General features: G+C 44.9%; 1 protein-coding gene across 2 annotated transcripts in view; it reads right to left on the minus strand.

Moving 5' to 3' along the window:
• Nucleotides 1-15830, minus strand: part of dyrk4 (dual-specificity tyrosine-(Y)-phosphorylation regulated kinase 4) — a 30452-nt gene extending 14622 nt beyond the window's left edge. The window contains exons 1-2 of one of the 2 annotated variants that reach the window (XM_044193429.1): nucleotides 15587-15830; nucleotides 14886-14955 (exon numbers count right to left, since the gene is read on the minus strand). In XM_044193429.1, the coding sequence (XP_044049364.1) occupies nucleotides 14886-14955; nucleotides 15587-15618 (102 nt within the window). In that variant the 5' untranslated portion in view covers nucleotides 15619-15830. Of the gene's footprint in view, nucleotides 1-1784; nucleotides 2347-14885; nucleotides 14956-15586 lie in introns of those variants that run through there. The other variant, XM_044193430.1, reaches the window with a different exon arrangement.
• Between the last annotated feature and the right edge of the window lie 903 nt (nucleotides 15831-16733).

Consider the following 16733-nt stretch of genomic DNA (forward strand, 5'->3'; position numbering starts at 1 on the left):
CAAGGTTTTCCCATGACCACAGTGATATGTGAAATCACATCTTGTAACAAGAGACCAGGCATTACAGCATTAACACTGTGTTGCCGTCAAGATGCAAATGTAAGAAGAGGACAATTGTTTTCCAATGTCTAATCCCCACTGCAGGGGAGGAAACAATTCAGTTGCTCCATGTGATGAGGAGCCCAGAACAAGTACAGGAGATGAATATGATTAAATGACAGCTGTTATGCAACAGTGGTGGCTACTTCAGTAATCAGCCTCAGCCTTGGGACAGGATGAGATGAGATGAACTATCGAAGAAGCTTCTCCTGCCCTTTGTATAACACTCTCCAGTCTATTCCCTTATATCTCTAAGCTGTTGTTACATCTAAGAAGTTTACCATACAATAAAAACACAAAATAAAAGAAGTTAAATCACTGGAGCTAGATCAGACTTATGTGAGGTGCTGCTAACAAGCATACAAGAACTGACACACGATTTCAGGATTCGTGCTGAGCCACAGAGTGTGATCGGCCCCTGCTGGTAGTGTGGCCCTTCAGGAGAATGGGGACAGAGGGACAACCAGGGGAAGACAGGGAACACTCTCAGAAGTGAAAAATCTGGCCTGATTAATACCGACAGGGGCTGCAGTAGGAGGCATTCATCTAATAAAACCTAGATTTTAGCCTGAGCAGAACAGACCAGGCTGTGCATTTGTTTGTAAAATGTTGCTGTGACGCAGTTATAGACAAAATCCCACATTAATACTTTGCATCTATTTTTATCTCTACACTGGAGCATGATGGGAAAAAAGTGAATATGATATTGGACTACAGAAATATTTAGATTAAAGGAATAGTCCGACATTTTGGGAAACATACTTACTCGCTTTTTTGCCAAGAGTTAGGTGACACTGATACCACTCTCATGTCTGTATTGTAAATATGAAGCTATACTGCTAGCAGCCGGTTAGCTTTGCTTAGCATCATCCCTGGGAACAGGGAGAAACAGCTAGCCTAATAGCACCTCTAAAACTCACAAATCAATCATATCTTGTTTGTTTAATCTGTACAAAAAACAAAGTGTGAAAACATCAAGTTGTGGTTTTCGGAGTCTCCGCTGGTTCCCTGGATAACCCATGGTGATAATTAATCTAGGTAGACTTTTTTTACCTTTGGACAGAGCCAGGCTAGCTGTTTCCAGTCTTCATGCTAAGCTAAACTAACTCACTGCTGGCTGTAGCTTCATATTTAGCGTACAGCTAGAGATAGAGAGTGGTATCAATATTCTCATCTAGGTCTTGACAAGAAAACAAATAACCGTTTCCCCCCCAAATGTCAAACTATTTCTTTAATATTGAAGCATGCAGAGACAATAAAAAGCACAAGTCATGCTAGCGCTTCACTATGTAGCGGAGATCAAATAGCACATAATGAAACATGCAAGTCAGCCACTGTAACCGTTGCCACAGTTCAACTGGGAGAGTCATTATGCTGTGTGCATTGCATTTAGTCACCCAGGTGACAACGCAGCTGGAGCAAAACAATGCAGATACAGTATATCTCACCATGACAACCAAAAAATGTATGAAACAAAGCGCCACAATTTATGTATGCCTGACATAAGCCAAAACAAGGAGGACTGTGCTACCAGTGAGCAAGTCTAAAAATAGAGACTTTGCTCCTGCTGTTCCTGCTCGGAACAGGAAATAAAAAACAAAAGAGAGAAAGAAAGAGTGTGGGCATGTAGCGAGGATGAAAAGTTGTCTGATGTCCTGTCTTGCCTCTGTTGCCTCCAGACATACCTCAGGTTGGACCCTCCTGTTCCTGCCCCAGCAGCAGCTGTGGAGGAGGCTAAAACCACAGCAGGCAGGTGAGGTCCCGTCTTCCCACATAGCGCATCTCCCCCATGCTGCCACGACCACACCCTGACTCCCACCTCAGCCTCTAGACACCATTTCCAGCCAGCGTGGAGGTAGTTTCTCAGCAGGTCAGAGATCAGATAGACACCCTCAGAAGCAAAATGAAGGATGATGATGATGATACCAGGCCTGCATTTCCTGCTGCTTTTAGTCTAGAAACTGTAAGTCAGGGCAGTGCTGGACTTTGATGCCTCAAGTTTTAGTTAACGTTGACTTTCCATTGTCTTCTTTAGATGTGCACAAATCCTTAAAATATGAATGACTTCTTAATGCAGAACTTCCCCTGGTTCCTCTTAATTCTCCCCTACGCTCTGGACTTGGCTGCATCTTTTATTCATATAAGGTCACATTCTGGTTGTATGAGACCTCGGTGCCCTTTTGTTTTTTCCCTGTCAGGTTCCTCCAAACTATTTTTCTCTGCTCTAGGATACAGGCAGTGTAGAGAGGCAGGCTGCAGACAAACACTGAGAGGATGCTGTTGCTTTGTGCTGTTGCTATAATCGGTGAGGGAGTGCTCTCTGTCTTTGCCGTTGCCAGTGACGTATGGATGGGACTCAACTAGGGACCCATCCTGAGCCGGAGACACAGCAGCAGGGACCTGGCACTTAACTTCCTGTAAAAGAGGCCTTTGGGAGTGCAGGTTGTGTGTGTGTGTGGGGGGGAAGGGGGGGGGGGGGTACTGTAGATACAGATCCCATGATCCTCCCAGGTGGGCTCTTCATGGGGCTGAGGAAGTCAGACAGGAAGGAGGTGCGGCTCTAATGGGCCTCCCATGGGGTTCAACAGATGCCCGCAACGTTCTTCTGTCTTCTCACTTGCCACTGTATCTTGGAGACAAAACCAGTGGGGCGGTCCCCCCCCCCCATGTCTTCTACCATTCTCCACTTGCTTTGCTGCAGCCAAAAACCCCTGCGGGATGCTACAGTATTGCTGACAAATAGTGTGTAGGTGAAAGCTTATCCACAGCAGGACAGGACACAGGCTGAGTATGAGCTTTATACTGCAGATAGCCACGGGGGGAACAAAGTGTTGTAATTAGCTCTTTGTACCTCTTTATTCATTGTTGATAATTAGATGATTTACTGGAGGTGACTTAAAAATGATAAAGTACCAATTCTTTATTTAACCTCAAGTTATTAATGTAGATACTGTATGTTACAGTGCAACATTTCATTTGAAAAGTTTTCATTCCAAAGGACAAGTCCTCTTAGTGACTACAAGTATCTTTGCTCACATAAGTTCTGCCCCTCTGCCCCCCCCCCTAAATCACCTTGTTTTGGTGACAGGAAAAATGTTGCTATTTCTGTAGCATGAAGCACCAGGCTAATGTATTTCATTACTGCCCTGTCAGCCAGTCTTCGTGCTTATATGACAGAGTGGTAGCTGCTGTATCTCTTTTCTTCATGCATATCTTTGGGTTTTTAATTTACAATATTTAATCCATGGCTCTAAACCCAACTATAACAGTCATTTGACAGGCTGTTGGTCTCACTGGGCCACACCTTTCCTCCTTCTTTGAACCAGCTGGCCAGTTCTGGATAGAGTGAACACCAGATGGTTGGACAGGCTACACCAGACCAGACCAGATGAGACTCAGTCAAAGCAGGATCAAATTACCTCCTCTTAGAGGGCCATAACCTGGTGCCTTACATTCTGTTGGGCCCTGGATAATCGCTCCCAGCTACCAGACAAGGCAAACTGAAGCGAAGTGAGCTGCTGGCCAAAACAGACAGTATCAGAGTCTCCTTCCATTTGGCAGAGAGGAGTGTGGGTAGTTTGACCTGGCTGGCAGGTGGGCTGCAGCATCTGCAGTTTTAGACTTACAGCAAGCTTCTCAGTGACAGCATGTCACCATGTGAGATATGGGTTGAGTTCACAAGTTGACACAAGCAAATACACTTAGACAAACTCGCAGACATACAGGCAATTATAGGCTCAATTATGACTTACACGTGACATGTTAATGGTGCTTGGCAATAGAATTTGGTCAGATTAACAGTTAAGTGCTTGTGGTCATGTTCCCTCAGTCTCTGATCAGTCTGTGAATGGAAATTCAGCAGACCAAGAGAGATAAAGACATGGTTCTCTGTCTGTTTAACCAATTGTGAAAATGAATATTATTTCCAAAATGGCAAACTTTGCTATAAATAGGTTCTTATCTAAACACTAGGGAGTTTCAATCCCACAGGGGTTCATATTTGCAAAGGGGCCTCAACTAGAACTACTGTAACAATTGTAGCTGATGAACAACCGGCACACAGTCAGTGTGTTAAAAGATCATCCAATAAGCTGTTATTATTGTAGTAAGTAATTACAATCAAGTCAAATTCGGAATGTCTGCCTGATTATCCTCATCCTCTAATAAAAGGACTGAGTGATTTTGTGTGTTTGAGTGTGTGTGTGATTTTAGATGTGGACACAGCAGAAAATTAAGCGGGGCTCAGGCCAAGCCAAATCTCATTAGTCATGTGGAGAGGCTCACTGCACCGTGGTGAAGAGGGTGAGACAAAAAAACAAACTCCTTAATTCATCTTGTGTCCAACAACAGTAACACAAGCCAGTGTTTGATTGTAGCAGAGCTCTGTCAAGATCTAAATGGGCTAATGTATCAGTCACAGTCGTTCTTTGAACTATATCTTTGCTGCGTAGCTTCAGTCAGGAACATTCTGTACTGCTGTAACACACACACACACACACACACACACACATATATATATATATATATATATATATATATATATATATATATATACACGGGGTGGGGGTCGGCTCTTCATTTACATGTAGCTACTGTGTTAGAGGAGAGGGTGACAGCATGTTGTTGTATTTTGAGGACACATACTGTAACTGCAAAGTAAATATGGTGGCTCACTCCACCCCTTGATAAATAACTGTGACAAAAAATAGATAATAATAATAATGTTTATCACCTCTATAGTTCCCCTCCTTGAACCGCCACCTTAACGTGGTGGAGGGGTTTGAGTACCCGAATGACCCTGGGAGCTATGTTGCCTGGGGCTGTATGCCCCTGGTAGGGTCACCCATGGCAAACAGGTCCAGGGTGACGGGTCAGACCAAGAGCGGTTCAGAAGACCCTTATGGATTATTTAAAATCAAGGCCAGTTACGTCGCCCGGATTGGCGCTACCGGGCCCCACCCTGGAGCCAGGCCTGGGGTGGGTGCCCGACGGCGAGCGCCTGGTGGCCGGGCCTTTCCCCACGGGGCCCGGCCGGGCACAGCCCGAAGGAGCGACGTGGGGCCGCCCTCCCGTGGACCCACCACCCGCAGGAGGATCCGTAAGGGGCCGGTGCAGAGAGATCTGGGCGGCAGTCGAAGGCAGGGGCCGGCGACCAGATCTCCGGACACAGAAACTGGCTCTAGGGACATGGAATGTCACTTCGCTGGGGGAAGGAGCCTGAGCTTGTGCGGGAGGTTGAGCGTTACCGGCTAGATATAGTCGGCCTCGCCTCCATGCACAGCCTGGGCTCTGGAACCCGTCTCCTCGAGAGGGGCTGGACGCTCCATTTCTCTGGCGTTGCCGGGCGGGGAGAGGCGGCGGGCTGGTGTGGGCCTGCTCATAGCCCCACAGCTCAGCCGTCACGTGTTGGAGTTTACCCCAGTGAACGAGAGGGTCGCGTCCCTCCGCCTCCGGGTGGGGACAGGTCTCTCACTGTTGTGGCGGCCTACGGGCCAACAGCAGTGCAGAGTACCAGGCCTTCTTGGAGTCCCTGGGAGGGGTACTAGACAGTGCACCACCCGGGGACTCCGTTGTTCTACTGGGGACTTCAACGCCCACGTGGGCAACGACAGTGACACCTGGAGAGGGGTAATCGGAAGGAACGGCCCCTGATCTGAACCCGAGCGGTGTTCAGTTGTTGGACTTCTGTGCTAGTTACAGTTTGTCCATAACTAACACCATGTTCAAGCACAAGGGTGTCCATCAGTGCACGTGGCACCAGGACACCCTAGGCGGGAGGTCGATGATCGACTTTGTTGTCGTATCATCTGACCTCCGCCGCGTGTCTTGGACACTCGGGTGAAGAGAGGGGCGGAGTTGTCAACCGATCACCACCTGGTGGTGAGTTGGATCCGCTGGCGGGGAGGAAGCCGGACAGACTTGGCAGGCCCAAGCGTATCGTGAGGGTCTGCTGGGAACGTCTGGCGGAGCCCTCTGTCAGCAGGGTCTACAACTCACACCTCCGGGAGAGCTTCTCTCAGATCCCGGGAGGTTGGGGACATAGTGAGTCCGAGTGGACCATGTTTTCCACCTCCATTGTCGATGCGCGGCGGCTCGTAGCTGTGGTCGCAAGGTTTCTGGTGCCTGTCGCGCAGCAATCCCGAACACGGTGGTGGACGCCGAAGTAAGGGATGCCGTCAGGCTGAAGAAGGAGTCCTATCGGGCCTTGTTGGCTCGTGGGACTCCCGAGGCAGCTGACAGGTACCGGCAGGCTAAGCGTGCTGCAGCCCGTGCGGTCACAGAGGCAAAAACTCAGGACTGGGAGAGGTTCGGAGAGGCCATGGAGGAGGACTATCGGTCGGCCTCAAAGAAATTCTGGCAAACCGTCCGACGGCTCAGGAGGGGGAAGCAGTGCTTCACCAACACCTTGTACGGTGCGGGTGGAGAGCTGTTGACCTCGACTGGGGATGTTGTCGGACGGTGGAAGGAATACTTTGAGGATCTCCTCAATCCCGCTGTCACGCCTTCCGAAGAGGAAGCGGAGGCTGGGGACCCGGAGGCGGACTCATCCATCACCCTGGCCGAAGTCACTGAGGTTGTTGGCAAGCTCCTTGGTGGCAAGGCTTCGGGGTGGATGAGATCCGTCCTGAGTATCTTAAGTCTCTGGATGTTGTGGGACTGTCTTGGCTGACACGTCTCTGCAACATCGCGCGTGGCGGTCTGGGACAGTGCCTCTGGACTGGCAGACCGGGGTGGTGGTCCCTCTGTATAAGAAGGGGGACCGGAGGGTGTGTTCCAATCACAGAGGGATCACACTTCTCAGCCTCCCGGTAAGGTCTATTCCAGGGTACTGGAGAGGAGAATTGTCCGATAGTCGAACCTCGGATTCAGGAGGAGCAGAGTGGTTTTCGTCCCGGTCGTGGAACACTGGACCAGCTCTATACTCTCCATCGGGTGCTCGAGGGTTCATGGGAGTTTGCCCAACCAGTCCACATGTGCTTTGTGGATCTGGAGAAGGCATTCGACCGTGTGCCCCGGGCGCTTTGTGGGGAGTGCTCTGGGAGTATGGGGTCCGGGGCCCTTTGCTAAGGGCTGTCCGGTCCCTGTATAACCGGAGCAGGAGCTGTGTTCGCATTGCCGGCAGTAAGTCAGACCTGTTCCCGGTGCATGTTGGACTCCGCCAGGGCTGCCCTTTGTCACCGGTTCTGTTCATAATTTATATGGACAGAATTTCTAGGCGCAGTCAGGGGCGGAGGGTGTCCGGTTTGGGAACCACAGGATCTCATCTCTGCTGTTTGCAGATGATGTCGTTCTGATGGCTTCTTCAAACCAGGACCTGCAGCATGCACTGGGACGGTTTGCAGCCGAGTGTGAAGCAGCTGGGATGAGAATCAGCTCTTCCAAATCTGAGGCCATGGTTCTTGACCGGAAAAAGGTGGTTTGCTCTCTTCGCGTGGGTGGGGAGTCCTTGCCCCAAGTGGAGGAGTTTAAGTATCTCGGGGTCTTGTTCACGAGTGAGGGACGGATGGAGCGTGAGATTGACAGGCGGATCGGTGCAGCGCCTGCAGTGATGCGGGCGCTGTATCGGACCGTTGTGGTAAAGAAGGAGCTGAGTCGAAAGACAAAGCTCTCGATTTACCGGTCAATCTACGCTCCTGCCCTCACCTATGGTCATGAGCTTTGGGTAGTGACCGAAAGGACAAGATCGCGGATACAAGCGGCCGAAATGGGCTTCCTCCGCCGAGTGGCTGGGCGCTCCCTTAGAGATAGGGGGTGAGGAGCTCAGTCACACGGGGAGCTCGAGTAGAGCCGCTGCTCCTCCACGTTGAGAGGAGCCAGCTGAGGTGGCTAGGGCATCTGATCCGGATGCCTCCTGGACGCCTCCTCGGGAGGTGTTCTGGGCATGTCCCACCGGGAGGCGGCCCCGGGAAGACCCAGGACACGCTGGAGGGACTATGTCTCTCGGCTGGCCTGGGAACGCCTCGGGATCCCCCCGGAGGAGCTGGAGGAAGTGTCTGGGGCGAAGGAAGTCTGGGAGTCCCTGCTTAGACTGCTGCCCCCGCGACCCGGCCCCGGATAAGCGGAAGAAGATGGATGGATGGATGGATGGACCTCTATAGTTATTTTGAGCCATAGCAATTTGCATTCAAACAGGGCTGGACTATATAGTTGAAATCAATCATATAGTTGAAACGATAAGACAATAAATGGACAAAAAATAATTGGCAAATTAATCAATAATGAAAATAATCTTTAGCTGCAGCCCTAATCATTATCATTATATTATTAAGGACATTTTTCTGATATTGTATCTCGATATACATGGCAAATGTACACAAAATCACACATATATAAGAATCAAACTAATGTTCAAAGCAATAAACTGTTCCACTGTTATGTATTACATGTAATGTTTGTTAGTTTTCAATTACTATTTGCATGGAATTATTTATTTGGACAACAAAAATTTGCAGAACAATACCATTATTATTCATTATCACAATATGATTCTGATGAAAGTCTTAATTTTATACCTTTTTAAAAGTTTGCTTCTTATTTAGAACCTTTGTCTACAATGACATTGTTTCTGTCACATACACTAACATAGATCATTTTGTTTTTAATCATTTATAACCACTTTTGTGTATTTGCGGGTGGTTGATGGAGGTGGAGATTGACCTACTACTTCATATTTGTGTCAACTGTGCCAGCCCGTCGAGACCACCTACATACAGAGTAGACATAATCCTCTCATGCTCCATAATACATGACACATCACTTCAGGTACTGTAATAACTGATAATAATAACAGAGCTTCCTGTCTGTCTTCTTTATCAGACAGAGACCCAGACTGTCACACAAATTGCCAGAATTGGGCCGCAGGTCACGTTCCCTGGCCTTGTTTCGCAGATGATTGGACCATGGTGGTATTATAAACAATAGCCTTTTTCCCATTTCCCCAACCGTACATCTGAAAAATGAATCCCTCACTTTTGAGGCTAATGCAAAATGCAGACCTTTTAACTAATCCTGTGCCCCAATGCCAAAACAACTTGATGTAATCCTCATATTTTCTTGCCATGTGGTATCACCAAAAACAAACCTCTTTCACACAGCCATAACTATGGTCCTGTGCTCAAATCAGTAAGTACTCAGGAAACTCTATTCCTACTGTTTGCTATCTCACCATCTCTTCATCAATCTCTTATTCCTTTGCATTGCAGCCATACAGTATAATATAAAAGCAACACAGGGATCTAAACATTTGGTATAAAAAGACATGAAATTCTTACTTTCATTATTTCCTTCAATGTCTGATAATGAATGTCAAAAAAACTCAAGCATGGAAAAAGTAAACATGACGGCATGGTAATACCATGAGAAGTTCACTGATGTCCTGACCAGTTTCAGTGACGTGACCATTGTTGGCATCCCAGTTTTGCATACTTTCTGTTCAAATCCCAAGAGACAATATTTAGAAAATACTCAATATTTAACACTCAGGTAGCTAGGAAGCTTCTTCAACTGCTCCCAATACAACCTCTACTTAAATCACCATAGTCTGTACTTTTCAGAGCAACATAATCAGTTGTCTTTCTCTCCAAATTGCCAGAGCCTTGGAAGTCTTACCTCATTAATCATTCTTTCATCTAGAATCTGCTTCTTCCTGGAGTGAGACCCAACCCAGGGCCCCATGTGTTGACCTGAATGCCCCATACTCTGCCCTGCCAGGTCAGAGAATCTGAGGATGGTAGAGATGCGCTCGTGCAGCCAGGCCTGTGTGAGTGATGATGGCCTGGCATCTCTGGCAGCTCTGGGGCCACACACCTTGTCCTCAAATGCCCCCAATGAACCAAAACCTCTGGGCAACACAGACACCACATTTCATTTTCCATTTTTAACTTTCCTAGAATTCTCCCCCTCTCTTTTACTTCCTTCAAATCTTCCTACCATTGCTAAAACCAGCTAAGTTACAGCTTATTCAATCACTGCCTGTATCCCACCACCATGCCCTCTGAAACCTTTCACCTGTCTTCTTGGTCCTACAGGTGTGATGGGCAGAGGTGAGCTTTGTCTCTCAGGTAAGATGAGCGTTGTCAGCCCTTCTTTTGACCCCATAAGCTCTGACTCTCCTGTCACCTTCCACAATAACCTTGCAAGGTGATCCGCTTTGCCGCCACCTGGATACAAAAGACCCCATGTCCAAGCTAGACTGACACAGACAATACACTACCTTCAAATTGTAACAATTAGCGCAAATTGCAGGATTTCATCTGATGACATGTGTGGCAGATGTGGACAATGAGGACTGAAATGCTTGTTGTCTTTGGGTGCCAAATACAAGAGGCTATACTGTTCCACACAGTGTCATCAAAACACAGTGGACAGATCAGGTCCGTAAAGGAGATCCCATTTTAGATTCTAATGGCTTTATTATCAAAGGGTCAGGTATAATCTACCGAACTGGCATTCAGGTCTTTCTCATACAATAGATGCTACAGGTATATACTGATACACTCTGGCCTGTGAGACCAACGCAGCCACGGCTAAAAGGTTAATCCTGATTATTGTGTTCACAATTATGTAAAACAGTTATCAGTCTGATTTTGTGCATGTTTTTATTTATGTTAAACTAGGACAATATGAGTATATATGATTAATTGTGCAGTCTGCTTTTTAGCAGTTAATTTAGCAATTAATCTGCTTTAGCAATTAATCTGCTTCCAGATTTGTTCAATCTACAATTGAGTGGCAATTAACAAATTGATTGATCTGCTTTTTTCCTAAACCAGATTAATCGTATACAAAAAAAGCTGTAGATTAGAATTGTATTCTATTATTGTTGTTAGTATTAGGGCATATTCAGACCAAATCAGGCAGTCCTCCCATTCATTTGACTGGGGGTAGTTGGTTTAGGCTATAGCAGTGGGGCCCGCAGGGGATGCCGGAAAAAAATGCAGTGACCTGCGGCGGAAAAATTGAAACAGAATCAACTTTTGGAGAAAAGTAACCCGACATCACGGGTGGTCAATCTGGTGATCAGACCGGTCCAAACAGCTCCACAGTCAGCCTGAAATATCACTGAAACCAGGCACTATCCAGGCAGAGTTCATGTTCACCAAACTCTCCCAGTTGTACTCTCCCTCGCTTGATTTATTTTGCGTACCCAGCTTCGATGTCTGTGTCTGGCTTACAGTCTATGCTAAAAAACAGTGATACCAAGAAGCTTCCTTTGATTTGTGTTTGTTTGAGAGACAGAGAGACAGCGGCAATTGAAAGATCTAGAGAGTGAATGAGGAGAGGGAGCGCCAGTAGCGAGAAAGCCGACAAATCAGAGAAATAAAACGTTATTTTCTGATGTTTCAGAGCGGTTAAGTTCTAGAGCACAAATAAACATGCCTACACATTACCGCACAATCCTGTGGCTAATCGCCACAATTTGGTCGCAATTTGATTTGATCTGGATATGGCCTTACTGGTAAATTTAGCTGTAGCACTTGCTGTTCTAGAAACAGTGGTGATATTTGTTAATAATATTTGCAAACTGACTAAAAATGAGCTATCAAATCTTGTGTTATGTTATATTATCATTAATGAGGGAATCAGTAAGTCTAACAAGTTAACAACAACCAGATCCTCTTATATAACAATATTTTAGATAAGACCTCACACATCATTACACAACAATGCTGCTGAGCCTATGGAGATGGAAGGAGAGGGTGCGACGGGGGTGGACGTTGGCATACCCTGTTTAGCAGCTCTGTATTGCATGACTCACTGTTAAAGGAAAACAGACACTTGCAACCAAGCCAGGCACTCATTAACAAAAACTCCCTGGGTGGCTGTTTACCTGGCATTCTTTGTAAATCCAATTAATGTTTATCAGACTTAGGGAGTGTCTTGGTCCAGCTGTTCTCCTTGGAGTAACACCACAACACTTCCTCGCCATGAAATCCCGCAGCTGAGCCTACTTGTGCATGGCAGCACTAGTAGGCTCAGCCTCAGCAGCATAAGGCCAAATGCTGTTCAGGCTTTCACAGTCCTGTGTGGACCAGTGGGAGGGATAACAGTCATCCACAGCAGAGATGATGCTACTATGCCTGGATCTATTATGGTGCTAACAGAACATGGAGTTTCACATGCTGAGAAGCATGGGCCATGTGACAGCCCTCACAACATGCCAGAGGATTTTCTGTTGGCACATATGAATGCTTGCAAGCATGTATAAACATGGAGACAACTTAAACTGCACACATGACAGCACAATCTTATGCACACACACCCATGCAGATGTAGAAAAAAAGTGGAGAGGTGATTAGAAAGGATTGCAAGCACGCTTATATTAGTGATAATATAATTTATACACAGTGATGTGTATAAATTATATCGATGATCAGTAAAGTGACAGTGTGAACCCTGCGCTCAGTGACACTGCTATCAGCATGTAATTCAGCAGAGGTGAGCTCTCTCTCTAAATGACCGGCTTTAATTCAGGGGGTCCGGTGTCAACAAGGGACAAAGCTGTGATGAGAAACCCTATCAGGGGCAGGGTTCATCAGAATAATGGGGAGGCACACTCCCTATTCCACAGTCTGTAGGGGTGAAGCCTGGGCCAGGTGCATGGGTCTGCCCTGATAAACAATACTCTAAAGCAGGTCATGAAGTGCACAAAAAATAATCACGCTCATGAGCTAACAGAATGTAGTGACATTGTTTTTATGAAGTGTTGAGGAACAGAAAACTGATCTGTGACTATTTTGATGATCAATGAATCATTTATGTCATTTTCTAAAGCAAAAACATGAACAATTATCTAGTTCCAGCTTCTGCCATGAGACGATTAGCTGTTTTTCTCTGTTTTACCTCATTGTAATGATATATGATATACTGAATATCTTTTTATAGTATTAGACTGTTGAAGACATCACCTTGGGTTCTGGAAAACAGTTATAGACATTTTCCACTATTTTCTAACATTTTACAGACAAAAGTATTATAAGGTTAATTGAGAACATAATTGGCACATCAATCGATAATGAAAATAATCGTTAGTTGCAGCACTATAGTTGTAAACCTGTTTCCCGCCAGTTTGATACAAGTTAAAAACTTCCAAGAACCCTGAAGTTAAAATATACTGAAATCCCTGGACAGAAAGTGTAATCCTGCATAAAGGCTCCAATACATCAGTGCTGCATACCTACTACAGTATTAATATTATTGCACAAAGCTTCAAGATTAGTCTTCAGCGAGTGGGCGAATGCCCAAAAATAAATCATGTATGCCCATGCAGTATAATGTACCACTTTATTTGAAGGATCTGACAGCACTTTCTGTTATAAAAAAGAAGGTTTAAATGCCAAAGGTGGACTTCAATAGTGAGTCATATCATGTAAAAGCTACAAACATAAAAACACACTGCCTGCTACAGTCTCAGGGCATTTCACATTTTGAAGGGGAGTGGTGCCTCTGCAGAGCAGCTGCTTGCGTCTGTATTTTGTAATGACGCAAATGCTGTCTATTGATATGCTAACTTAGAAAAAGAGACAATTTGACACCCTGAATGCGGAGTCCACTCATAGTATAAACCCTACCAGCTTCAAATGATACCTCAGATACTGCTTTTTCCAATTTCTCACTGATGTTCAAAGATTTTCAGCGTTCTTGTCTTTTGGCGTAACAAGCTGTTGTCAGTGCCATTGCTAATTAATGAGAATATCTATGTGAGGGGGGCTTTTTTAAGTGCTGAGATCAAAGCAAATAAAAGGACCATGGATGCTCTACATGTAAGACAGAACAATAATGTCTGATCTTGGTTTGGATTTTATATTTTACTGATAATGGGCATGATTCATATTTTTGCTGTGACTTATCCTCTTCTGTTGGTCATTAAAATCTCCCCTCCATCACACACACACACACACACACACACACACACACACGTACACACACACACACAAAAGGGACCCATTCATTCATTTCTATTATCTGAATCTGATGTCCCATATTCATGTTTTCTACATTGTGTTTCCTCCCTATTCATCTGTTTCCTCATCAAACGTCTCTGTTATAAATAGAGCCTGAATAAACCCTGAGCCCAGGTAGCTGTAGAGTAAGACGACCAGCAGTGCCCTTTGCAAATTTTTCACATCAAAGGGATTTAGTAATTTCTGCTCCACTGGTTTGTCCGCCCTCATGGCAAAGAGGTCCAACTTTATTAAACATTTAATCAACAGTAAGTAGAAAAGTGTCCTATAGGAGATCAGTGATGGAGGTCCGAGGGGGCTTTTGAAACACTCTAATCCCTCCATGCAGGAAGGGAGGGGGTGAATCAGTCCACTGCTGCACGAACATGTCCTTGTAGGGCAGAGCTGAAAGTTGTGGAACTTTCCAGGAAGAGGAGATGATGGGGTTAACCCAGGTGGTGTCAGCGCAGAGGACCTCAGATACAGTATGTGGCCTTATAACGGCTCAGGGTTTTGCTCTCCCAACATTTAGGAAAAGGGCACCTCTCTCAGATGGTTCAGTGGTGCAGGCCAAGAACATCACAAGGCAGACTATGTTCCCTAATAAATCACTTCTGCTGAGTGAACACAATCACCTAAATAACATTTATTTAATGGCCTGCAGATCAACACAGGTGTAGGGTTGCTTAGAGGCAGACAAAAACATGGCCACCACTATAGTAATATACTGAAGCGGACAGGCTGACAAGAAAGAAAAAAAACACACGTCTATCAAAGACTTGGTAAACAATTTAAATATTGCCACATGACACATTTATCAGGAATGTTTAGCTCTCCTCCTACCTTGAACAGAAGTGGAAAGGTGCCTTTTCTCTCCTTTAATAGCTTATCCAGCTTATTTTTGGAGACATTTCTGTCCAAAGGAAAAATCTGAGTTTAATATGACAGCACATAAGACACACTGCATATGCATGGAAACTATTCTTCAATGATGCTAATAAATATTGCTTCAGGGTTCAAAAATAAATCTCTTGTACAAAGCAACTAGTGTCGTCCTGGCTGCCCTTGACCTTGACTGAGATGAGGAGTATATTAAAAAACACAATGTTTAGATGACATGAATTTGTGAGCTGTTTTCTCTTATAGACAGTCACAGCTGTAAGATGAAGAGCCATTTCCATAAACTACACTGACACCTTCAGGCCACATGTTTGGTTTATCTTATACTGAACAGAGCTCAGATCAGTTAGACAGTTTCCGGTACTAAACTACCAATAGGGTTAAATGTTTCATTCAGTAAATATGTAAGCTAATCACCAGAAGATAAATTTCGTAAACGAAAAATAAACACATATGACATCTAATAGACATGTTAGGCTACATGCATTTGGCTAACTCTTTAAATCTATATGCTACTGGGTGAAAGGAATGTTACAATGACGTGTCATTAATAAAGAATAATGCAAAGATATTGTGTGTAACAAAAATAAACTACAAACATGTAATTTATTGTTCACAAACTTATACGAGAATATCGCACTAACCTTTTCTCTGCTGATTTGTTCGGCGCGCTCATGGTGAAAATAAATCAACAAGGTGGCAGTGATGAAGCGCTCCTGCTAGAGGCTCCGACCCGGAGGTAACACACACACGGCTAACAGCCTGTGTGCTGCGGAGCGTTACTACCGCCGGCTTATCCAAAACACAATTTCCGTTACACTCGCCACACTAAAGTACTCACTGACAATATGACTCTCCCTTTTTTTCTGATGCAGCTTTTAGGTAGGTGCTTACGTGCGTGCTTGCGCGCGCGTGTGTATGAGAGCGAGGGGAGAGGGAGAGAGCACGAGACAAAGGGAGAGACAGACACCCGCTGGGCTATACGTTTCCCACATACTGTAGGTCATTTACTGACTGTACAAAGCTTCATTTTACATCAGGAATATAAACTTCTAGACCTAGATGCTTAAAAAGACGCTTAAGAAGATGCTTTCTTAAAGTGAAAATGTAAGTTGGAAAAGTTAACGCAGATTTTAACATGGAAATCGTAGCCGTTTTTCCATTTTGTTTTTAAATGTCTTTACTCTTACCAGGAAATAAAGTAAGAGATAGAAAATGAAGGAAATGGGATGGAAAGTGTTTTCAATAGTTTCACATTGTTCTGTGTCCACCTGATGGAATATGGTATAGGCCGATTTACGGATACATTTATAATAAAAATGACAAAGTTGTATGTTGTGTAGGTGTATGATATATGGCTAAAAAGTTGATGATGAGATGGGAAAGCACTTAGTCAAACCCCTGTAATGGATACAGTGTGAATCTTTTATTTGTTTCTGTATTGTGAAATAAAACTCCGCTTTATCCCCCAAAAGTCCAAACAGAGCTCTTCTAATGACTCATAGGAAACACACTGTCCAGTTAAATGATCCCCTCTGAATGAACTACAGTCTACTACTCTAGTCTACTACAAGTTTTCACTTTAGAAACCAAACCTAAAACACACACGAGTCAAGTGAATAAAGCATACTGAAGATTAATATATTATGTATGTTTAATATTTACATATATTATGTTATCATTCAGTTCATTGCAGTATATTGTATTGTTGTTGTAAGATTCACAATCTTATAAGAAACAATTAAAAAACAGCAATTATTTCCTCAGCCTAAACCTTTTTTTGTATCTATA

This window comes from Siniperca chuatsi, linkage group LG4 (assembly GCF_020085105.1).
Source record: "Siniperca chuatsi isolate FFG_IHB_CAS linkage group LG4, ASM2008510v1, whole genome shotgun sequence".
Lineage (NCBI taxonomy): Eukaryota > Metazoa > Chordata > Actinopteri > Centrarchiformes > Sinipercidae > Siniperca > Siniperca chuatsi.